Below are 19050 nucleotides of genomic sequence, written 5' to 3' on the forward strand. Positions count from 1 at the left end.
GATCTGAGTTATCAACTCGTCCGGGGTTTCAAACTTGCTTCGCAAGTTCTCCACAGCGTCAAATCGTGAGGAGGAGATATCGTTCCAGTGAATCAAGACGTGCGGATCGTCAACGGAGAGCAAACTCGACGCGAGCATTCGAGGGAGGCACTCCATCGCCGCCGTAAAGAACCCAGAATTAAACAAAGGGAAGAATCAAATTCATTCTCCTCTCTTTTGTAATCAGGAAGTCCAATTGTAATCGAGATCGAGAGAGTTGTAATCATTCTTTTTCTAAGCAGTTAGAGAGAATAAATCAAATACGATTCTTTCATTATTTTTCTTATTACAATTTTCCACCAAACACCCATCGACACCTAGTGTTAAAGATGCAATCAGACCAAAACTAGAACTGATAAAAATCTAATCTTTCCATCTACACACCAAATAATTTCCCAAAAATAACAACAAAAAAATCAGAATAATATGACCTTTTACCCATTGACGAGATTCTTGAGATCTTGTTCTCGAGGATTTTGCTCAGCCTCTCAGAGACCGAATGAGTGAGGCGAGGTGGGTCGGTGAGGGATGAAGACACGATGAGGGTCGGCGAGGGACGAGGGCATGACGAGGGTCGGCGAGAGATGAGGGCACGGCGAGGGACGAGAGTACGACGAGGTGATTCCGTTCATGGGGGAGGGAGGGAGTTGATTTTACGGGGTGGTACGAGGGGCTGTCTCAAGCGATGGTGGGACGCATGTTGGGTGTTGTGACGAGGGGTGGGGGATTATTTGCGGGTGAGGGGGAGGAATTTGTTGGAAGGGGCGGTGTGTGGCGATTTTTTTCTGGGTGGGTGCGGTGGTGGGTCGGGGGGTCACGAGGGGCGGGGGGGTTGGGGCGGGGGGGATTGTTGGGATTACAATGCTTTAGTGCAGCGGGGGAGGAGGGGGGGCGGATACGTTTAGGGTTTTCGTATTTTTTTTGTTTTTAAGATCAACCTAGAAGGAATTATTCCGTCTAGGTTGAGTTTTTAATTTTAAAAAAATTATTCCGTCTAGGTTGGCATTCTAGACAAATTTTTTTATCTAGAATGTCTCAAACTAGACGGAACAATCCAGACGAAAAATTTCCGTCTATTTTTCCTCAACCTAGACGGAAACTTTTTTTGTCTAGTTTGGTCATTTTTCTACTAGTGGCAAGTGAGTTGTAATATCATTTTTTATTCACATCGTTTGTGGTAAGATTTGATAGTGACCTTGCATCAAAGAATTTTTTTTAATATTTAGAGCACATAGCGAAATATATCATAATCTCCCTGCTCTAATTTAAAAAAATAATAATTCTTCATACTTTCAGTTTTACTTCTGTGATACAGAGAATGAGCTATAAAATTGATTGAGAATATTAGATAATATAAATATGAGTGAAATTACAACTAAAAATTAACGTTAATATGAGCCAAACCATAACTAAAAATTTAATGGGCATATTGCAAATAAATTCATATGCAAAATTCTTTGTGAATTGAATGATCACCCATCTTTAAAGACTTCAAGATACTAATAAATAGAGATGTTGTACTAGATTAATGTGTTTATAACTCACAAATAGTAGATCACGTAGTCACAATCTGGGTTGAATAAAACAATGATAATATTTCATTTGAGAGAGAGATTATTGAGTTGATCAATTTTACGAAAAACTTTGTTTTCCTTTTTTATTTTTATTCTATTTTTATCAATATAAATAATTATGATATTCAACCACGTGTGCATTGCATGTGCATTGAACATGCAAATCAACTAGTATATTTAAAAGAAGGTATAATTTTCTATTAGTCAAATCCTTCATATTTTGAGCTAGACTCTTATATTATGGAAATGTATTATTGGGCCCCTAATTCATAAGCTATTTTGAAAACACTCATTCAAATTATTGAAGTTGCTATTTAGTCTCCCAACTTTAAAGTTATTTTGAAGTAAGTCACTCTCATCAAGAGTAATTGGTCTATCAAAATTTCTACAAGGTCTTGCAATTATCATAAATTGTTTCAAATTAATCCCTTTAATTTCTAATTCTACTGGTGGGACTAAATTGAAAAAAAATCCTTAAGAATTGGAGTCCCAAATAGCAATTTCAACGATTTGAGGTACTAGTTCATAGTAGCTTAAAAATTGGGGGACGTAGTGATAAATTAAATTTTGTGAGGGACTATGTTAAAAATATGAAAGATTTAAGGGTTCAAGGGATGAGGTCTATATTTATCTTACCCATTGAATCCAGTCCGTTGGATTATCGAGAATAAGATCCCCAATTCAAGACCGATCTTTGCTAGGATTTGCTTTGCTTTCGGGAACTGGGATTTAGGGATTCGGCGGCAGGAGGATTGTGCGGTAGAGGAAGCGAGCAAGGAAGGAAAGGAAGGTAAAAGGAGAATAATCAATCGATCGATTCACCAATCGAGACCTGTATCCATCTTCTCTTATTTTCTTAGGGTTAGGGTTTCCAACTCAAATCTGGAATTAGTTCGCACGCATCTCGATCGTTTTATTTCCTTTTCTTTGATTAGGTTTTTGTCTTCTTCTTATTCAAGCTATATTGTTTGGTTAGCCGATTAATTACTTTGATAGTTAATTAGTTATACAAATCAATCAAAGATTTTATCTTTTTCGTTTGCTATACCTCATCAGCAGCTAAGGTTGTGTTTTTTTTTTGTTTAAAAGGGTTTGGATTTTGGATTTTATAAGGGCTTGAAGAAGAAGAAGACGAAGAAGAAGAAGAATGTATAACGGGATCGGGCTGCAGACCCCAAGAGGGTCAGGTACCAACGGATACATCCAGAGCAATAAGTTCTTTGTGAAGCCCCGCAGTGGAAAGGTCGATACCAGTTACAGCGCCGGAGGAGGGATTGGGGGAGATGGAGCTGCGGCAGGTGGTCTTTCTATCAAGAAAGCTAACAAGGACATCCTGGAGCACGATCGTAAGCGCCAGGTCGAGCTCAAGCTTCTCGTCCTCCAGGAAACCCTGGCTGACCAAGGCTACACCGACTCTGAANATCCAGATAACCCAATTATGAAATAGTATAGGCTTGAATTTTGTCACCTCTGTTGGTTTGTGTTGGTCCCTGTTATTTCATGATTTCCATCTTTCCTGTCCTCACCGTGCGTGAAGGGTTGGGGGCTTTAGGGATTTTTTTTCTTCCAGTAGTTGCAAATCCAGAGCAGCTGACTAGAGCAGCATTGATTATCTTCACCCTTCATCTTCATCTTGTAGTGTAATGTCTCTCTCATACGCAAGTAGTATCATGAGGTTTTTCATATCTTCATGTATCTTGTAAGTTGTAACTTGTTCCAATTTCTTTTATCATCGGAATTATAATTCTTTAAGTGACAGAGGTGCTTTGAAATATAAAATCTAGAAAACTTTGAAGTGTCCTACAACGCCTGTTGAGCATGGATTTTTGAGGCTGTATACTTCAGCTTAACTATAGGCTCTATATTATCTACTGGTCTTTATTTTAGGAGAGTTGAGTGGTCTTCTTTCCTTTTTTTTTGGGATGGCTGGTCATTTGTGGTTATTTTGAACTTTTCAGGTTCTCAGATACACAGACACATCAAGTTGCTGCACGCAAAGAGAAACAGCTAGAGACATTGAGGGCCGCACTTCGAATCAAGCGATCAGATGAACCTTCTGAGAATGAAGTCCAGGAACAAAAACAGGAGACTGAAGCATCTAGCTTTCACATTGAAGAAATTGATAGGCAGAAGGATCAACATCAGAAAAAGGATTCAAAATATCATGGTACCATGAATGATGAAGATGAAGAGAGCTTGAAGAAGGGAAATCATATAGGGGAAGATCTCAAAGCTGGGAAGAATTCTAAAAAGGAGATGAAAGAATGGGATGGAAAGAAAGATGATGGCAGAGGAATTAAAACTGTTAATGATAGAAAGGGGAAGCACATCTATGGTTCTGATAACTATGATAGTGATAATAGTGGAAGGCATGAAGGGAGGGGAAAAAGTCATGGGGGTGTTCCTACTCGACATGATTTCCAGGGTGATTTTGATACCAGCGGCAAACAGATCACGAGGAAAACTTCAAACAAGCAGGTGAGAGGCCATAGGTGCCAGGGAACCGGGAGTTCGGATTCTGATAGTTATTCTAGAAAACAAGATGCTAGAAAAAATGCTCAAAGTTATATTAAGAAACGTGGTAGATACAACACAGATTCGGATTCAGACTTGGACAGGAAACGATTCGGGAAGCAACGGACTAATACTAAAAAATCTGATTCTGATGATTCTGAATCTGATGGTAATTATCGGAAAAGAAACAGAAAAGAAAAGGTGATTGAACACAAGAAGCATGGCAGAATGCACAAAGCCTTCACTTCAGACAGTGACAGTGACAGTGATTATGCCATGCATAACAAAGGGCAGGAAAGAAATAGTAGAGGGCATGGTTCAGATGGTAAGCAGGCTGAAGGTGATGATACAAAGGGAAACGTAACAAAGGGAACGGGGAAGATTAGCAAGCCCGGGATTATGAGGCATGATACTGGTGGAAGATGGGAGATGAATGAGAACGAGAAGAAGAATATAAAGAAGGATGTTGCTTATGTGAAGGCAAAAGAAGAAGTCATTGAGAAAAAAAGGAATCAACATGATACTGATGACGAGAGCAGTGATAGTGAGGGCGCAAGGGAAAGGACTCTGAAAGCAAAAAAGTTAGATGGAAAGAAACTGCAAGGTACTAAAAGGAAACACCATGCTGTTACTGATGATAATGACAGCTCGGAGTCTGATTATGGAAGTGACTCTGATTCTGATGATAGCAGAAACTATAAGCAGACACGGCATGGAAGTGGAAAGGCATGTGTTGGTTTAGGTGACAGAGAGAATGAGAAACTTACCAAGAAACACAGGTCTACTCAAGGCAACGGTTCAAGTTATTGGACTGGTGGAAGGTATGATCGTGGAAACGATAGAATGTCCAATCAGAATATTGATGATGGTGTTAGTAAGAGCATCAGAAAGAGAGAAGTCAATAGAATGTCCAATCAGAATATTGATGATGGTGTTAGTAAGAGCATCAGAAAGAGAGAAGTCGAGGAAAAGTTCCCTGACATGCTGGATTCAAAATCTGGAAGTGCTGGTATAAAAGAGGAGAGAAAGAAAGAGGGGGATAGCAAAGGTCATGCAAAGTATAATCGCAGCTCGGAAGACCGAATAATGGAAGATCGCTTATATTCGAATAATCGAGAGCGCCAGACTCTGAAGGAACACTCAACTGATAGTAAGCGTGACAGCAAAAGCCGCCGTGAATATGGACAGGGCCATGATGACGCCAAGAGGAAAAGGCATAAGACTTCTGGGCAGCATCATGAGCGAGGCAGTTACGAGCATAAATACAGGGAAGATTTAGCTCCTCACAGGCGTTGGGATTGAGTATGATGGTGATTCCTAATCATCTTTCGTGATGGTGATTACTAATCATCTTTCATGGTGGTGGTTAGGGATCATCTTTCATGTATTCTATGCCTCTCTGAAGGTGAGTCGATGGTTTCTTTTGAGCTTTCTCAAGTATTTAGTGTGAACCTTTATTCATATATCAAGTCACTGTTTAGCGATATTTGGACTGACCATGCACAGATTGCAAGGTCGCACTCCGTATCTGAATCTATTTTTTGAGGCTCAGTTGCTTGCTTTCAGTTGTACTAGTACTACCCTTCTGCATGCTATAAAACTCCTCCAAGAATACTTGTTATAACTTTAGGGGCTGTTTGGTTCAATTTCTATAAAAAAAAAGGAAAAAGAAAAGTACGCAAAATTTGATTTCCTTGTATTTCTATAAAATTTGTAAGAAAAATTTATAGAACTCAAAAGAGTACCATATTTCTTATTTTTTGCTATTTCTTTGTTTGGTTCAAAGTATGGAAAAAGTTTCTAACTTTATAGAAAATATGTTGTTTTCTTTTTCTTTTGTTTGGTTGGATGTCACTTTATAGAAAATAGCTTACTAACAATGCTCATGGGAAATCACATGGGAAGAGTACTGATGTAATTAATTAATTTTTTAATATATGCGTCAGATTTCTGGGTGATTTCCGTCCGTTTTGAGCGGAAATTGATTTCTATAAAATGGGGTACTTTTCTGTACTTTATATAAAACTTTTCTGTAAATTATTTTTTGAACCAAACACAATTATAGAAATCTCCAGAAAAACTTTATTTACAAAACTATCACTATCCAGCCATTTTCTATATAATGTTCTCTATAAAACCACTCAACCAAACAGTCCCTTACCATCTCCAATGGCAAGACAAATATTGCCTTTCTCTCTCCTTCCACCTCACTTTATTCTCTCTCCACATCACTTGCCTTTTCCAATTGCATTTCAACTCCACAACAACTAGTTTTTTAAAAGTTTTTCACTTTATCTTTCCTCCACATCACTCAACCATATACCCCACCATATTTATTCATCCTATTATTCTAATTTTTATACATTTTAATCATTATTATATTTACTAATATATTTATAATTATAAAATTTAATTTTTATTATGTAATAAATAATATGTATTTTTTAATAATTTATAATTTTCAAAAAGCTTAATTTTTAATGCAATAAATAATATATTAATTTTATAAAAGAAAACAACACACACTATTATTAATGTAGTGGTAAACCAAACATACATAATTTATTGAAAACGTACAAGAAAAAACACACCAAACATACATAGTTTATTGAAACATGCAAGAAAAAACACACCAAACATTGAAAGTTTTTGACATTTCTATTTGAAGGTTGCTCCAAATTTTTGCCAAATGTGCTCGACGAGATCCTTTTTCAACTGAATGTGTTTGGTCCTATTACGTAGATCGGCTCTAGTATGAATATCCGATTCGGCTCGGGCTTGAACGTGAACTTCAAATTGTGGCAACACTTGTGTTTGGACATTGAAAGAGGAGCTAGAGCTAGCGTTAGCATTGTTCGATGGTTCGAAGTCAATATTTTCCCAGTTTCGCGAATATGTATCTCGTTCATCCTCGACTATCATGTTATGTAAAATAATGCAAGCCCTCATTATTTTACCTAAGACCTCAATGTCCCACATTCTAGCGGGCTGGCGAATAATAGCAAATCGTGCTTGGAGAACCCCAAATGCGCGTTCCACATCCTTCCTACATGATTCTTGTTGTTTGGCAAACAACTGCGCTTTGTGGGTTTGGGGCAATTGAATTGATTGGACAAAGACAGGCCATTTCGGATATATTCCATCTGCAAGATAGTAAGCACGATTGTATTGTCGCCCATTGACAATGAAATTCACTTCCGGGGCTTCACCGGACTTAATATCGTCAAATACCGGTGACCTATCTAGTACATTTATGTCGTTCAATGTACCTGGCAAACCAAAAAAAACATGCCATATCCATAAATCAAAAGATGCCACTGCCTCAAGGATAACTGTTGCCGTCCCCTTGTGTCCACTAGTAAACTGTCCTTGCCAAGCCTTAGGACAATTCTTCCATTGCCAGTGCATGCAGTCGATACTTCCAATCATTCCGGGGAAACCACGCTCCTGACCAACTTGGAGTAACCTCTGCACGTCTTCCACATTTGGACGTCTTAAGTATTCATCTTGAAACAAAGCAATTACCCCGTCGCAAAAATTGCGAGTGCACTCAATTGCGGTGGATTCTTCAATCTTCACATACTCATCACATGCATCTGCGGCGACTCCGTATGCAAGCATGCGGATGGCAGCTGTACACTTTTGGATAGGTGACAAGCCCAAATTTTTTGAATTATCACGCCTTAGAGTGAAGTAGTTGTCATAATTTGATAATGCGTCTACAATTCGTAGAAACAATGACCTTTTCATTCGATATCTTCAGCGAAACTGCATGTCGGGTAAGTGCATGACTCGTCGAAGTAGTCGGCCATGAGCCTTTGATGGGCAGCTCCATGATCCCTATGCAGAATTTTTTTTTTGTGTGGTCGTTCGTTTCTATGTTGTAACTCTTCAAGAAGTTGTTGTTGCCTATCGAGTATGGAATTTTCCAACTCCCATTGTCGTTGGACCTCTTCAAGGTTAACCATATTTGGGGGTAGATCCATTGGATGATAATTAGAGGAAAGTATGAAGTAAAATGCTTTGGTTGATATTCATATGATGTGCACTACCAGATTTATAGTGAATGAGCTCCGGATTCCATTCAATTTAGTTAACTAAATTGAATATGAAGATAAGATATTGAGTAGTCATAGTCTTGTCAGAGCTGGTGGGTTGATTATTGATTTTGGAGTGTAATGCAGTGAGTAGTCATAGTCTTGTCTGAGCTAGTGAGTTGATTATTTATTTTGGAGTGTAATGCAGTGAGTAGTCATAGTCTTGTCTGAGCTAGTGAGTTGATTATTTATTTTGGAGTGTAATGCAGTGAGTAGTCATAGTCTTGTCTGAGCTAGTGAGTTGATTATTTATTTTGGAGTGTAATGCAGTGAGTAGTCATAGTCTTGTCTGAGCTAGTGAGTTGATAAATTGAATATGAAGATAAGATATTGAGTAGTCATAGTCTTGTCGGAGCTAGTGGGTTGATTATTGATTTTGGAGTGTAATGCAGTGAGTAGTCATAGTCTTGTCTGAGCTAGTGAGTTGATTATTGATTTTGGAGTGTAATGCAGTGAGTAGTCATATCCATGTCCTTATATTCGTCAGAATGTGTAGTCACACAATATTCAAACAACACTATTATTCAAACAAAACAATTCGTCAGAATGTGTAGTCACACAATATTCAAACAACACTATTATTCAAACAAAACATCGTAATTCAAAACAACACTCTTATTCAAACAACACGCTTACTAAAGAACATACATCACGACAATAAAACACACATTATTATGAAGAACACACAATTCGATAATAATACACGGAATATGCAAACTAGTTCCCAAACAATTCATTCTTCAACATACTATACGCCGCTTCATCTTCATCATCTCGGGCCTCTTTGTTCTTCAAGCTCAACCACATCTCTAACTTCTTATTGCGATTGTACTCCTGGATAGCTGAGACTTGAGTCGCCCTGTATTGTTCAATAGCGTCACGACGAGATGCTAAATCGGACAACTCTTCCTGAATGGTAACCTTTGATTTTCTTGAAGTTGATGATTTACTAGATGAAGCTCTAGCTTTCTTCTTTGTTGCATCCCTACCTTCCGGACGTACAAGGGAATGAATAGCAGAATCAACGTCATCGCTACCACTCTTTCTCTTAGATCCACTACTTCCAGATTCAGTTGCTCCTGTGATATATTTGGGTTGGTGACGAACCAACTTCCACTCATCCAACAATTAAAACTTTGTACCTTGGTTTTCACTGTACAACTCTAGACCTTTGGATATGTAGTCATTGTCTGACCAACCACTACGTCTCTCCCTAGTAGCAGCACTATAACAACCAACAATACTAATCTTCTTGTTGAGGTCACGATAATGACTTTGACATTTTACAATGTTCCTCTGTATCCCACGATCGGAGTTCTCATTCACGTAATCAGAGATTTTGCCCCAAAAAGTATCACCCTTTTGATTTGAACCCAATTCACTGTCAGTACTGTAGTGGAAATAACCAGTTAATAACAACTTGTTCTCTTCAAAAGTCCAACTGGCGTAATTTCCTTTCTTCGCTGATTGTTGGGTTGGAGCTTCAAAACTGTGGGGAGTATCCCCACCAAGTTCTCCCAGAGAGATTTGTGTAGAAAATTGTGGGATATCAGTGGATCCACTACTAAAGCGAGGTGTGTTTGGCTCACTAGTCGGTTCAATGTTTGGAAAATTGACATGAGATGGAAGAGAGCTGTTTCCAGGAACTGGTTGATAGTCATATGACATATAAGGATGATTATACGAGTATTGCATTCCATAATTTGGTGGCATCATATTAGGATTTTGATAGCCATATGACATATAAGGATGATTTTCAGGCCGTTGTGTATTTGGATTTTGAGGTTGCATATTCGGATTTTGAGATTGGTTTGGATAGTTGTAATTTGGGAGAAAGTTTTAGTTCTGTGAAGGATCCATGAAGGATGTTGAAGATGGAAGAAGAAGAAAAAAATGAGAGGGTGAGAATGTGGAAGTTGGAAATATAAGGAATGATAAGAGTAAAAACTTGATTTTTTTTTGTGTCTAAATAACATAAACTCAAGCTCTATTTATAGACCTTGAAAAATAAAAAATAAGGATGAAAAAAAATAATTAATTTAGAGCAATTATTGATATAAAAAAAGTCATTTAAATAATGGAATAAAGAAAAACAAATTTTTTTTGTGTCCAAATAACATAAACTCAAGCTCTATTTATAGACCTTGAAAAATAAAAAATAAGGGTGAAAAAAATAATTAATTTAGAGCAATTATTGATATAAAAAAAGTCATTTAAATAATGGAGGAAAGAAAAACAAAAGAAAAACAAAAGTCATTCAGGCGCGTGGGAGACACGCGCCTGTGGGCTGCTGCAGGCCCAGCAGCGCCGACGTGGCGCATTCTGATTGGTTTGAGGTGTGTTTTTGTTTTTTTTTAAATTTCAGCCGCTGACACGCGGGACGGTTGGTGAAATTTATCCGGTAGGCAAATTTTGCTTTTTCTCTCCCCTACTTTTTATTTGCCTATCCACTTGCTTAGCCATTGCACCAAATAATTGTCCCAATTGTTAGCCATTGCACTTGGTCTTATTGGAAAGCTTTGGTAGAATGGTAGTCGTACATTGTTTACTTATTAGACCAAGTGCAATGGCTAACAATTGGGACAATTATTTGGTGCAATGGCTAAGCAAGTGGATAGACAAATGAAAAGTAGGGGAGAGAAAAGGCAAAATTTGCCTACCGGTTAAATTTCACCAACTGTCCCGCGTGTCAGCAGCTGAAATTAAAAAAAAAAACAAAGAAAAACAAAAGTCAAGTGAGGTGGAGTTGAAAGATAAAGTGAAAAACTTTTGAAAAACTAGTTGTTGTGGAGTTGAAAGGCAATTGGAAAAGGCAAGTGATGTGGAGAGAGAATAAAGTGAGGTGGAAGGAGAGAGAAATGCAATATTTGCCTTGCCATTGGAGATGGTTATGCTTTTTCTGTTCACGTGTTAGAGTTTACTTTTTATGTTTTTCTTTTGTTTTTCTTTCCTCCATTATTTAAATGACTTTTTTTATATCAATAATTGCTCTAAATTAATTATTTTTTTCACCCTTATTTTTTATTTTTCAAGGTCTATAAATAGAGCTTGAGTTTATGTTATTTGGACACAAAAAAAAATCAAGTTTTTACTCACTTCATTCCTTATATTACCAACTTCCACATTCTCACCCTCTCATTTTTTTCTTCTTCTTCCATCTTCAACATCCTTCATGGATCCTTCACAGAACTAAAACTTTCTCCCAAATTACAACTATCCAAACCAATCTCAAAATCCGAATATGCAACCTCAAAATCCAAATACACAACGGCCTGAAAATCATCCTTATATGCCATATGGCTATCAAAATCCTAATATGATGCCACCAAATTATGGAATGCAATACCCGTATAATCATCCTTGTATGCCATATGACTATCAACCAGTTCCTGGAAACAGCTCTCTTCCATCTCATGTCAATTTTCCAAACATTGAACCGACTAGTAAGCCAAACACACCTCGCTTTAGTAGTGGATCCACTGATATCCCACAATTTTCTACACAAATCTCTCTGGGAGAACTTGGTGGGGATACTCCCCACAGTTTTGAAGCTCCAACCCAACAATCAGCGAAGAAAGGAAATTACGCCAGTTGGACTTTTGAAGAGAACAAGTTGTTATTAACTGGTTATTTCCACTACAGTACTGACAGTGAATTGGGTTCAAATCAAAAGGGTGATACTTTTTGGGGCAAAATCTCTGATTACGTGAATGAGAACTCCGATCGTGGGATACAGAGGAACATTGTAAAATGTCAAAGTCATTATCGTGACCTCAACAAGAAGATTAGTATTGTTGGTTGTTATAGTGCTGCTACTAGGGAGAGACGTAGTGGTTGGTCAGACAATGACTACATATCCAAAGGTCTAGAGTTGTACAGTGAAAACCAAGGTACAAAGTTTTAATTGTTGGATGAGTGGAAGTTGGTTCGTCACCAACCCAAATATATCACAGGAGCAACTGAATCTGGAAGTAGTGGATCTAAGAGAAAGAGTGGTAGCGATGACGTTGATTCTGCTATTCATTCCCTTGTACGTCCGGAAGGTAGGGATGCAACAAAGAAGAAAGCTAGAGCTTCATCTAGTAAATCATCAACTTCAAGAAAATCAAAGGTTACCATTCAGGAAGAGTTGTCCGATTTAGCATCTCGTCGTGACGCTAATGAACAATACAGGGCGTCTCAAGTCTCAGCTATCCAGGAGTACAATCGCAATAAGAAGTTAGAGATGTGGTTGAGCTTGAAGAACAAAGAGGCCCGAGATGATGAAGATGAAGCGGCGTATAGTATGTTGAAGAAGGAATTGTTTGGGAACTAGTTTGCATAATGTGTGTTTTATTGTCGTGATGTATGTTCTTCAGTAAGCGTGTTGTTTGAATAAGAGTGTTGTTTTGAATTACGATGTTTTGTTTGAATAATAGTGTTGTTTGAATATTGTGTGACTACACATTCTGACGAATATAAGGACATGGATATGACTACTCACTGCATTAAACTCCAAAATCAATAATCAACTCACTAGCTCAGACAAGACTATGACTACTCACTGCATTACACTCCAAAATCAATAATCAACCCACTAGCTCCGACAAGACTATGACTACTCACTGCATTACACTCCAAAATCAATAACCAACCCACTAGCTCAGACAAGACTATGACTACTCACTGCATTACACACCAAAATCAATAATCAACCCACTAGCTCAGACAAGACTATGACTACTCACTGCATTGCACTCCAAAATCAATAATCAAACCACTAGCTCAGACAAGACTATGACTACTCAATATCTTATCTTCATATTCAATTTAGTTAACTAAATTGAATGGAATCCGGAGCTCATTCACTATAAATCTGGTAGTGCACATCATATGAATATCAACCAAAGCATTTTACTTCATACTTTCCTCTAATTATCATCCAATGGATCTACCCCCAAATATGGTTAACCTTGAAGAGGTCCAACGATAATGGGAGTTGGAAAATTCCATACTCGATAGGCAACAACTTCTTGAAGAGTTACAACATAGAAACGAACGACCACACACAAAAAAAAATTCTGCATAGGGATCATGGAGCTGCCCATCAAAGGCTCATGGCCGACTACTTCGACAAGTCATGCACTTACTCCGACATGCAGTTTCGCCGAAGATATCGAATGAAAAGGTCATTGTTTCTACGAATTGTAGACGTATTATCAAATTATGACAACTACTTCACTCTAAGGCGTGATAATTCAAAAATTTTGGGCTTGTCACCTATCCAAAAGTGTACAGCTGCCATCCGCATGCTTGCATACGGAGTCGCCGCAGATGCATGTGAAGATTGGAGAATCCACCGCAATTGAGTGCACTCGCAATTTTTGCGATGGGGTAATTGCTTTGTTTCAAGATGAATACTTAAGACGTCCAAATGTGGAAGACGTGCAGAGGTTACTCCAAGTTGGTCAGGAGCGTGGTTTCCCCGGAATGATTGGAAGTATCGACTGCATGCACTGGCAATGGAAGAATTGTCCTAAGGCTTGGCAAGGACAGTTTACTAGTGGACACAAGGGGACGACAACAGTTATCCTTGAGGCAGTGGCATCTTTTGTTTTATGGATATGGCATGCTTTTTTTGGTTTGCCAGGTACATTGAACGACATAAATGTACTAGATAAGTCACCGGTATTTGACGATATTGAGTCCGGTGAAGCCCCGGAGGTGAATTTCATTGTCAATGGGCGACAATACAATCGTGCTTACTATCTTGCAGATGGAATATATCCGAAATGGCCTGTCTTTGTCCAATCAATTCAATTGCCCCAAACCCACAAAGCGCAGTTGTTTGCCAAACAACAAGAATCATGTAGGAAGGATGTGGAACGCGCATTTGGGGTTCTCCAAGCACGATTTGCTATTATTCGCCAGCCCGCTAGAATGTGGGACATTGAGGTCTTAGGTAAAATAATGAGGGCTTGTATTATTTTACATAACATGATAGTCGAGGATGAACGAGATACATATTCGCGGAACTGGGAAAATATTTACTTCGAACCATCGAACAATGCTAGCGCTAGCTCTAGCTCCTCTTTCAATGTCCAAACACAAGTGTTGCCACAATTTGAAGTTCACGTTCAAGCCCTAGCTGAATCGGATATTCATACTAGAGCCGATCTACGTGATAGGACCAAACACATTCAGTTGAAAAAAGATCTCGTCGAGCACATTTGGCAAAAATTTAGAGCAACCTTCGAATAGAAATGTCAAAAACTTTCAATGTTTGGTGTGTTTTTTCTTGCATGTTTCAATAAACTATGTATGTTTGGTGTGTTTTTTCTTGTACGTTTTCAATAAATTATGTATGTTTGGTTTACCACTACATTAATAATAGTGTGTGTTGTTTTCTTTTATAAAATTAATATATTATTTATTGCATTAAAAATTAAGTTTTTTGAAAATTATAAATTATTAAAAAATACATATTATTTATTACATAATAAAAATTAAATTTTATAATTATAAATATATTAGTAAATATAATAACGATTAAAATGTATAAAAAATAAGAATAATAGGATGAATAAATATGGTGGGGTATATGGTTGAGTGATGTGGAGGAAAGATAAAGTGAAAAACTTTTGAAAAACTAGTTGTTGTGGAGTTGAAAGGCAAGTGATGTGGAGAGAGAATAAAGTGAGGTGGAAGGAGAGAGAAAGGCAATATTTGCCTTGCCATTGGAGATGGTTATGCTTTTTCTGTTCACGTGTTAGAGTTTACTTTTTATGTTAACCCAAGATGGCAGGTGACGCTTAATTTCTCCTTCTCTTGCAGGAATGTTAGTAGCTTGAAGAACCTTTTGCAGCTTGCTTGCTTTGGATTTACTGATGGTCTTGAGGTTTATGAATTATAAGCGTGCAGGAACTCCTTTGGTTGGTGCGAGAGCTGAAGGCTGGATTAAGACGTGCTTTGATGCGATGAGAAGAGTATTAACTCTACTTTCACTCGTTTCTGCAACATTAGATGCTTCGCTTTTCTTAAGGTGATATATTATTTTTAATGCCGTTGTACTTGAAGGTCCTCTAACGGAACTCCAGCTTTTGTTTTTGGCAATTGTTGTTACCAGAGGATGGCCGCATGTCATGTCCGTCTTCGCTTTATTATATATTGCTTGTTTGGAAAATTTGCTATGCGTAAACGTCTTCGTATTCTGCGGGTCCGATGATCATGTCAGCTGCCTGCGTCAGAATATGATTGTAAATGTGTAAGTTATTTTTTTTTACAAAATAATTTTTATATCCATAGCATTCAAATTAAATATAATGTTTTTGTAAAGTTAAATTATTGTTGAAAGAACAATAGAAGATAATGTGGCAAAATATGATTGATAAATACAATAAATTAAATTTTTTACCAAAATGGTCAAGATTTCTAACTTCATGCGACTTCTTTATTTTCTAGGAGAAGTTCGAATTGCATTAATTTTCTGGGAGAAGTTCGAATTGCATTAATTCTATACGACAATTCTCTTATATTTTGCTTTTAAGAGTTGAACCAAACAAAAGAAAAAAAAGCATATTATAGAAAATAGGTTTCCCATAATAGATTTTTTTTTTAAACCAACCAAACAGCTCCCAAGGAGAATAACTATTTCTTCGGGTTGATTTCACTCGACCCCCGTTGAACTCTGGGCATTTGCATATAGTCCCAATGAGCTTTGTTTTATTCTACTTGGCAAAATTAGGGGAAACTTTGTTGGTCAAACAGGAGTCACGAAATGAGAGCGAACTATGAATGTAACTTTTTGATAGCATGGGATAATAATGTATATTTGGAAGTTTATTATATATTCATACAAGTATTAGCCCATACTCGTACAGATTGTTTTGACTTTTTTGATTTGTATATATTGGTTTATATGCTTTTTGAACACATTAAAGCTATCTTAGTGTATTAAGAGAGATGATTGATTATATTTATTTATAGACTATAACTTACAGATCATATATTAACTAATACATTAAATTCATATGAAGAAAGAGACAATGAGTACGTCTGTTTTCAAATTTCTAATTTTTACGAACTTTTGGAATTTGAGATTTATCAGGAGATTGTTTATAATTTTTGGATCTAAGAGAGAGTTTGTAATTTTTAGATTTTTAGGGATTGGTTTTAATTTTTTGACCTTGAAGAGGCAATTCATGATTCTCTATAAAGGAGAGATTTGATTAGTAGAATTTTCAAATTATGGATAATCCTAATTTAATAAGGATTCTTAGGTAAAGAAGATTAGAAATGGGGATTTTGATTATTAGAATTTGCTAATTATAGAATATTTTAATTAGATTAGAATTCTTAATTGAAAATAGGATTAAGCATCAACATGTCAATTTCTGATTGATGCATTGCAATTTTTTGACACATAACATGTTTTTCGAGCTTTTAAGAGTAGTTCACAAATATATATAAATTTAAATTAAGGAGAGATATGATTTTGTGACTTTTTAATTATAGATAGTTAAAATTTTATTATAATTATCAAATATCTGATTATTAGATTTTTTTTTTAATTATGGATAATGTTGTTACAGTAGCATTAGGAAAAAGTTTAGGGCCCGTTTGTTTCATTTTTTTGAAGGAGAAAGTTAGAGAAAAGCTGCCAAATCTGACAAAAACTGTCAGTTTTGACAGGCTTTCCCCTTCCCATTTTTGCAAACAAACAGCCCCTTAGGCTAAATTCATGAAATGCATCCCAGCACACAAGAGTAAGGGGAACACGCAGGCGTGCACGTACCAGGCAGGTAGGCACATTTTCCCCGAGATGAATATATGATTAGTAACAAATATGTCAATTTTGTATTTGATGTAACGAAGAAGATGAATCTCGACCTTTAGCTGTCTGTATGTAAAAGGGAAGGGCAGGCAAAAGAAAATCTATGGGGGCAGTTTGAAAAATTAGATTCCATCACTAGCTAGTTGTTGGCCTGCCTTGTGTCATTGTTTTTTTTTTCTTTCGTTTTTCCGCTTTCATTTTTCAGTACCATATATGCACGAAACAAAGAAAAAGATAGTAAGAAATTAAGAAGGGATCGAAGGAAGTAGGTCGTTGCCACCCATCGATTATAACTAACCCTAACCAAGCCAAAGCCTGAGCGTGAGCCTGAGCCTGTATTCCTCCCTCCCTCCCTCCCCCCACGTTGCCCTGATCATATATACCATCTCGATCATCCTCGCAATTGCAAGCACCATTTTCCATCCCATATCCCCCTCCTGACAACGACGTCCATGGCCGGAAAGGGCTTGTGGCCGGGCTCTACGGCTTCCGCACCTACCTCCTCGTCTTTGCCGTAGATTTCTTGTCGTTCCTCCTCCTCCTCCTCTCCAGCACCGAGACAGCAGCCGATGCGCCCTGTCAGAGGAGGCCGATATCCTCCTCGGGTTCAAATCCGCATTGAACGGAGGAGGAGGAAGGAGAAGTGGAAGCCCTACACAAGCTGGCAGGCCGGCTCTAATCCATGCAGTAGCGACAACGGCCACTCAACGTGGGCCAGGCGTGTACTGCACGGGGGCAAGGTGTGGGCCCTCCAGCTGGAACGAATGCGCCTGTCGGGCCAGCTCAACGTCACAGCCGCTCGCGGCCTCCCTGGCCTCCGTGCCGTAAGCTCATGGACAACGAATTTGTGGGTCCCATGCGACATCGCGAAGCTTGGGGCTCTTAAAGGCCCTCTACCTCTCCAACAACCGTTTCTCCGGGGACATCCCTGACGCCGCCTTCTCAGGGACCAGGTCGTTGAAGAAGGTGTACCTGTCCAACAACGGCTTCACCGGCAAGATCCCTTCGTCGCTCACAAAGCTGTCCAAGCTCATGTTCCTTAGGCTGGATGATAATCAGTTCGAAGGACAGATACCAGACCTCGCTCAGCCCGGCCTCAAGCTCCTCAACGTCTCCTTCAACAAGCTGGAGGGGAGCATTCCCCTGACGCTTAACAGCATGATGGATCAGAGCTTGTTTGCAGGTTCTACTACTCCCATCGCCTCTTTAATTATAATCTGATCTCTGTTATATATGCGTAGAGAGGAAAAAAATTAATGGGGGGCAATCTCATATCCCTCCGTACGTTCTTGTACGTATATATATATGTATTTCGCACGCATGTGTATACACACGCACAAATTTATATTTCATGCATGATATATATACGCGCGTGCAGGCAACGACAAGCTCTGCGGACCTCCTCTTGAAGTTTCGTGCCCATCACCATCACCAGGAAATAAAAACGAGTCCCGAGGTCTGTTGATCGGCATCATAGCGGGCTGTATCGCGGCCGTCTTAATCCTGGCCTTGGTCATCATCAACGTCGCTCTCTTCAAAAGCTCAAGCAAAGACGACACCTTAGCCCATCCCGCCACAGGGCACACGGGGCCCAGAACGCAGAAATCTTGGATGCCGACAAGCTAGAGCAAGGATCCGCTGCTGGCGGCGGCGCGTGGTGGTGGGAAGAAGGGGGCTCACAAGGAGGGCCACGGGAGGCTGTGTTTCATAAAGGAGGATAGAAAGAGGTTCGAGTTGCAGGATCTGTTGAAGGCATCTGCTGAAGTTCTGGGCAGCGGGAACCTTGGGTCATCGTACAAAGCGGTGCTGATGGAAGGGCCGTCGGTGGTGGTGAAGAGATTCAAGGAGATGAACGGGGTGGGGAGGGAGGACTTCCAGGAGCACATGAGAAGGCTCGGGAGCTTGTCTCATCCCAACGTGTTGCCCCTTGTGGCCTATTACTACAGGAAGGAGGAGAAGCTCATCATCACAGACTACATCCTCAACGGAAGCTTAGCTCACATGCTCCACGGCG

General features: G+C 38.7%; 5 protein-coding genes and 1 pseudogene across 5 annotated transcripts in view; 4 read left to right on the plus strand and 2 right to left on the minus strand.

The window, feature by feature from the left end:
• Positions 2263–15501, plus strand: LOC109828871 (transcriptional regulator ATRX). The gene is made up of 5 exons (XM_020395849.1): positions 2263–2403; positions 2703–3059; positions 3253–3305; positions 3511–5532; positions 15038–15501. The coding sequence occupies exons 2-4, from the start codon at positions 2761–2763 to the stop codon at positions 5427–5429; spliced, it is 2271 nt and encodes a 756-aa protein (XP_020251438.1). The 5' UTR covers positions 2263–2403; positions 2703–2760; the 3' UTR covers positions 5430–5532; positions 15038–15501.
• LOC109828876 lies at positions 6786–8248 on the minus strand (annotated as a pseudogene).
• On the minus strand, positions 8942–10015 carry LOC109828886. Its single transcript, XM_020395872.1, has 2 exons — positions 9367–10015; positions 8942–9213 (listed from the first exon to the last, which is right to left on the minus strand). Exons 1-2 carry the CDS (start codon positions 10013–10015, stop codon positions 8942–8944), a joined length of 921 nt encoding a protein of 306 aa, XP_020251461.1.
• Positions 11466–12540, plus strand: LOC109828893 (glutathione S-transferase T3-like). The gene has a single exon (XM_020395882.1). The coding sequence runs from the start codon at positions 11466–11468 to the stop codon at positions 12126–12128; it is 663 nt and encodes a 220-aa protein (XP_020251471.1). The 3' UTR covers positions 12129–12540.
• Positions 13450–14595, plus strand: LOC109845075. Its single transcript, XM_020414263.1, has one exon. The coding sequence runs from the start codon at positions 13538–13540 to the stop codon at positions 14462–14464; it is 927 nt and encodes a 308-aa protein (XP_020269852.1). The 5' UTR covers positions 13450–13537; the 3' UTR covers positions 14465–14595.
• Positions 17606–19050, plus strand: part of LOC109828902 (pollen receptor-like kinase 1) — a 2358-nt gene continuing 913 nt past the window's right edge. The window contains exons 1-2 of the mRNA XM_020395893.1: positions 17606–17860; positions 18663–19050. The exon at positions 18663–19050 is cut by the window's right edge and continues 913 nt beyond it. Coding sequence (XP_020251482.1) covers positions 17606–17860; positions 18663–19050 — 643 coding nt within the window. The remainder of the gene's footprint in view (positions 17861–18662) is intronic.

The sequence above is a fragment of the Asparagus officinalis genome, chromosome 1, assembly GCF_001876935.1.
Source record: "Asparagus officinalis chromosome 1, Aspof.V1, whole genome shotgun sequence".
Lineage (NCBI taxonomy): Eukaryota > Viridiplantae > Streptophyta > Magnoliopsida > Asparagales > Asparagaceae > Asparagus > Asparagus officinalis.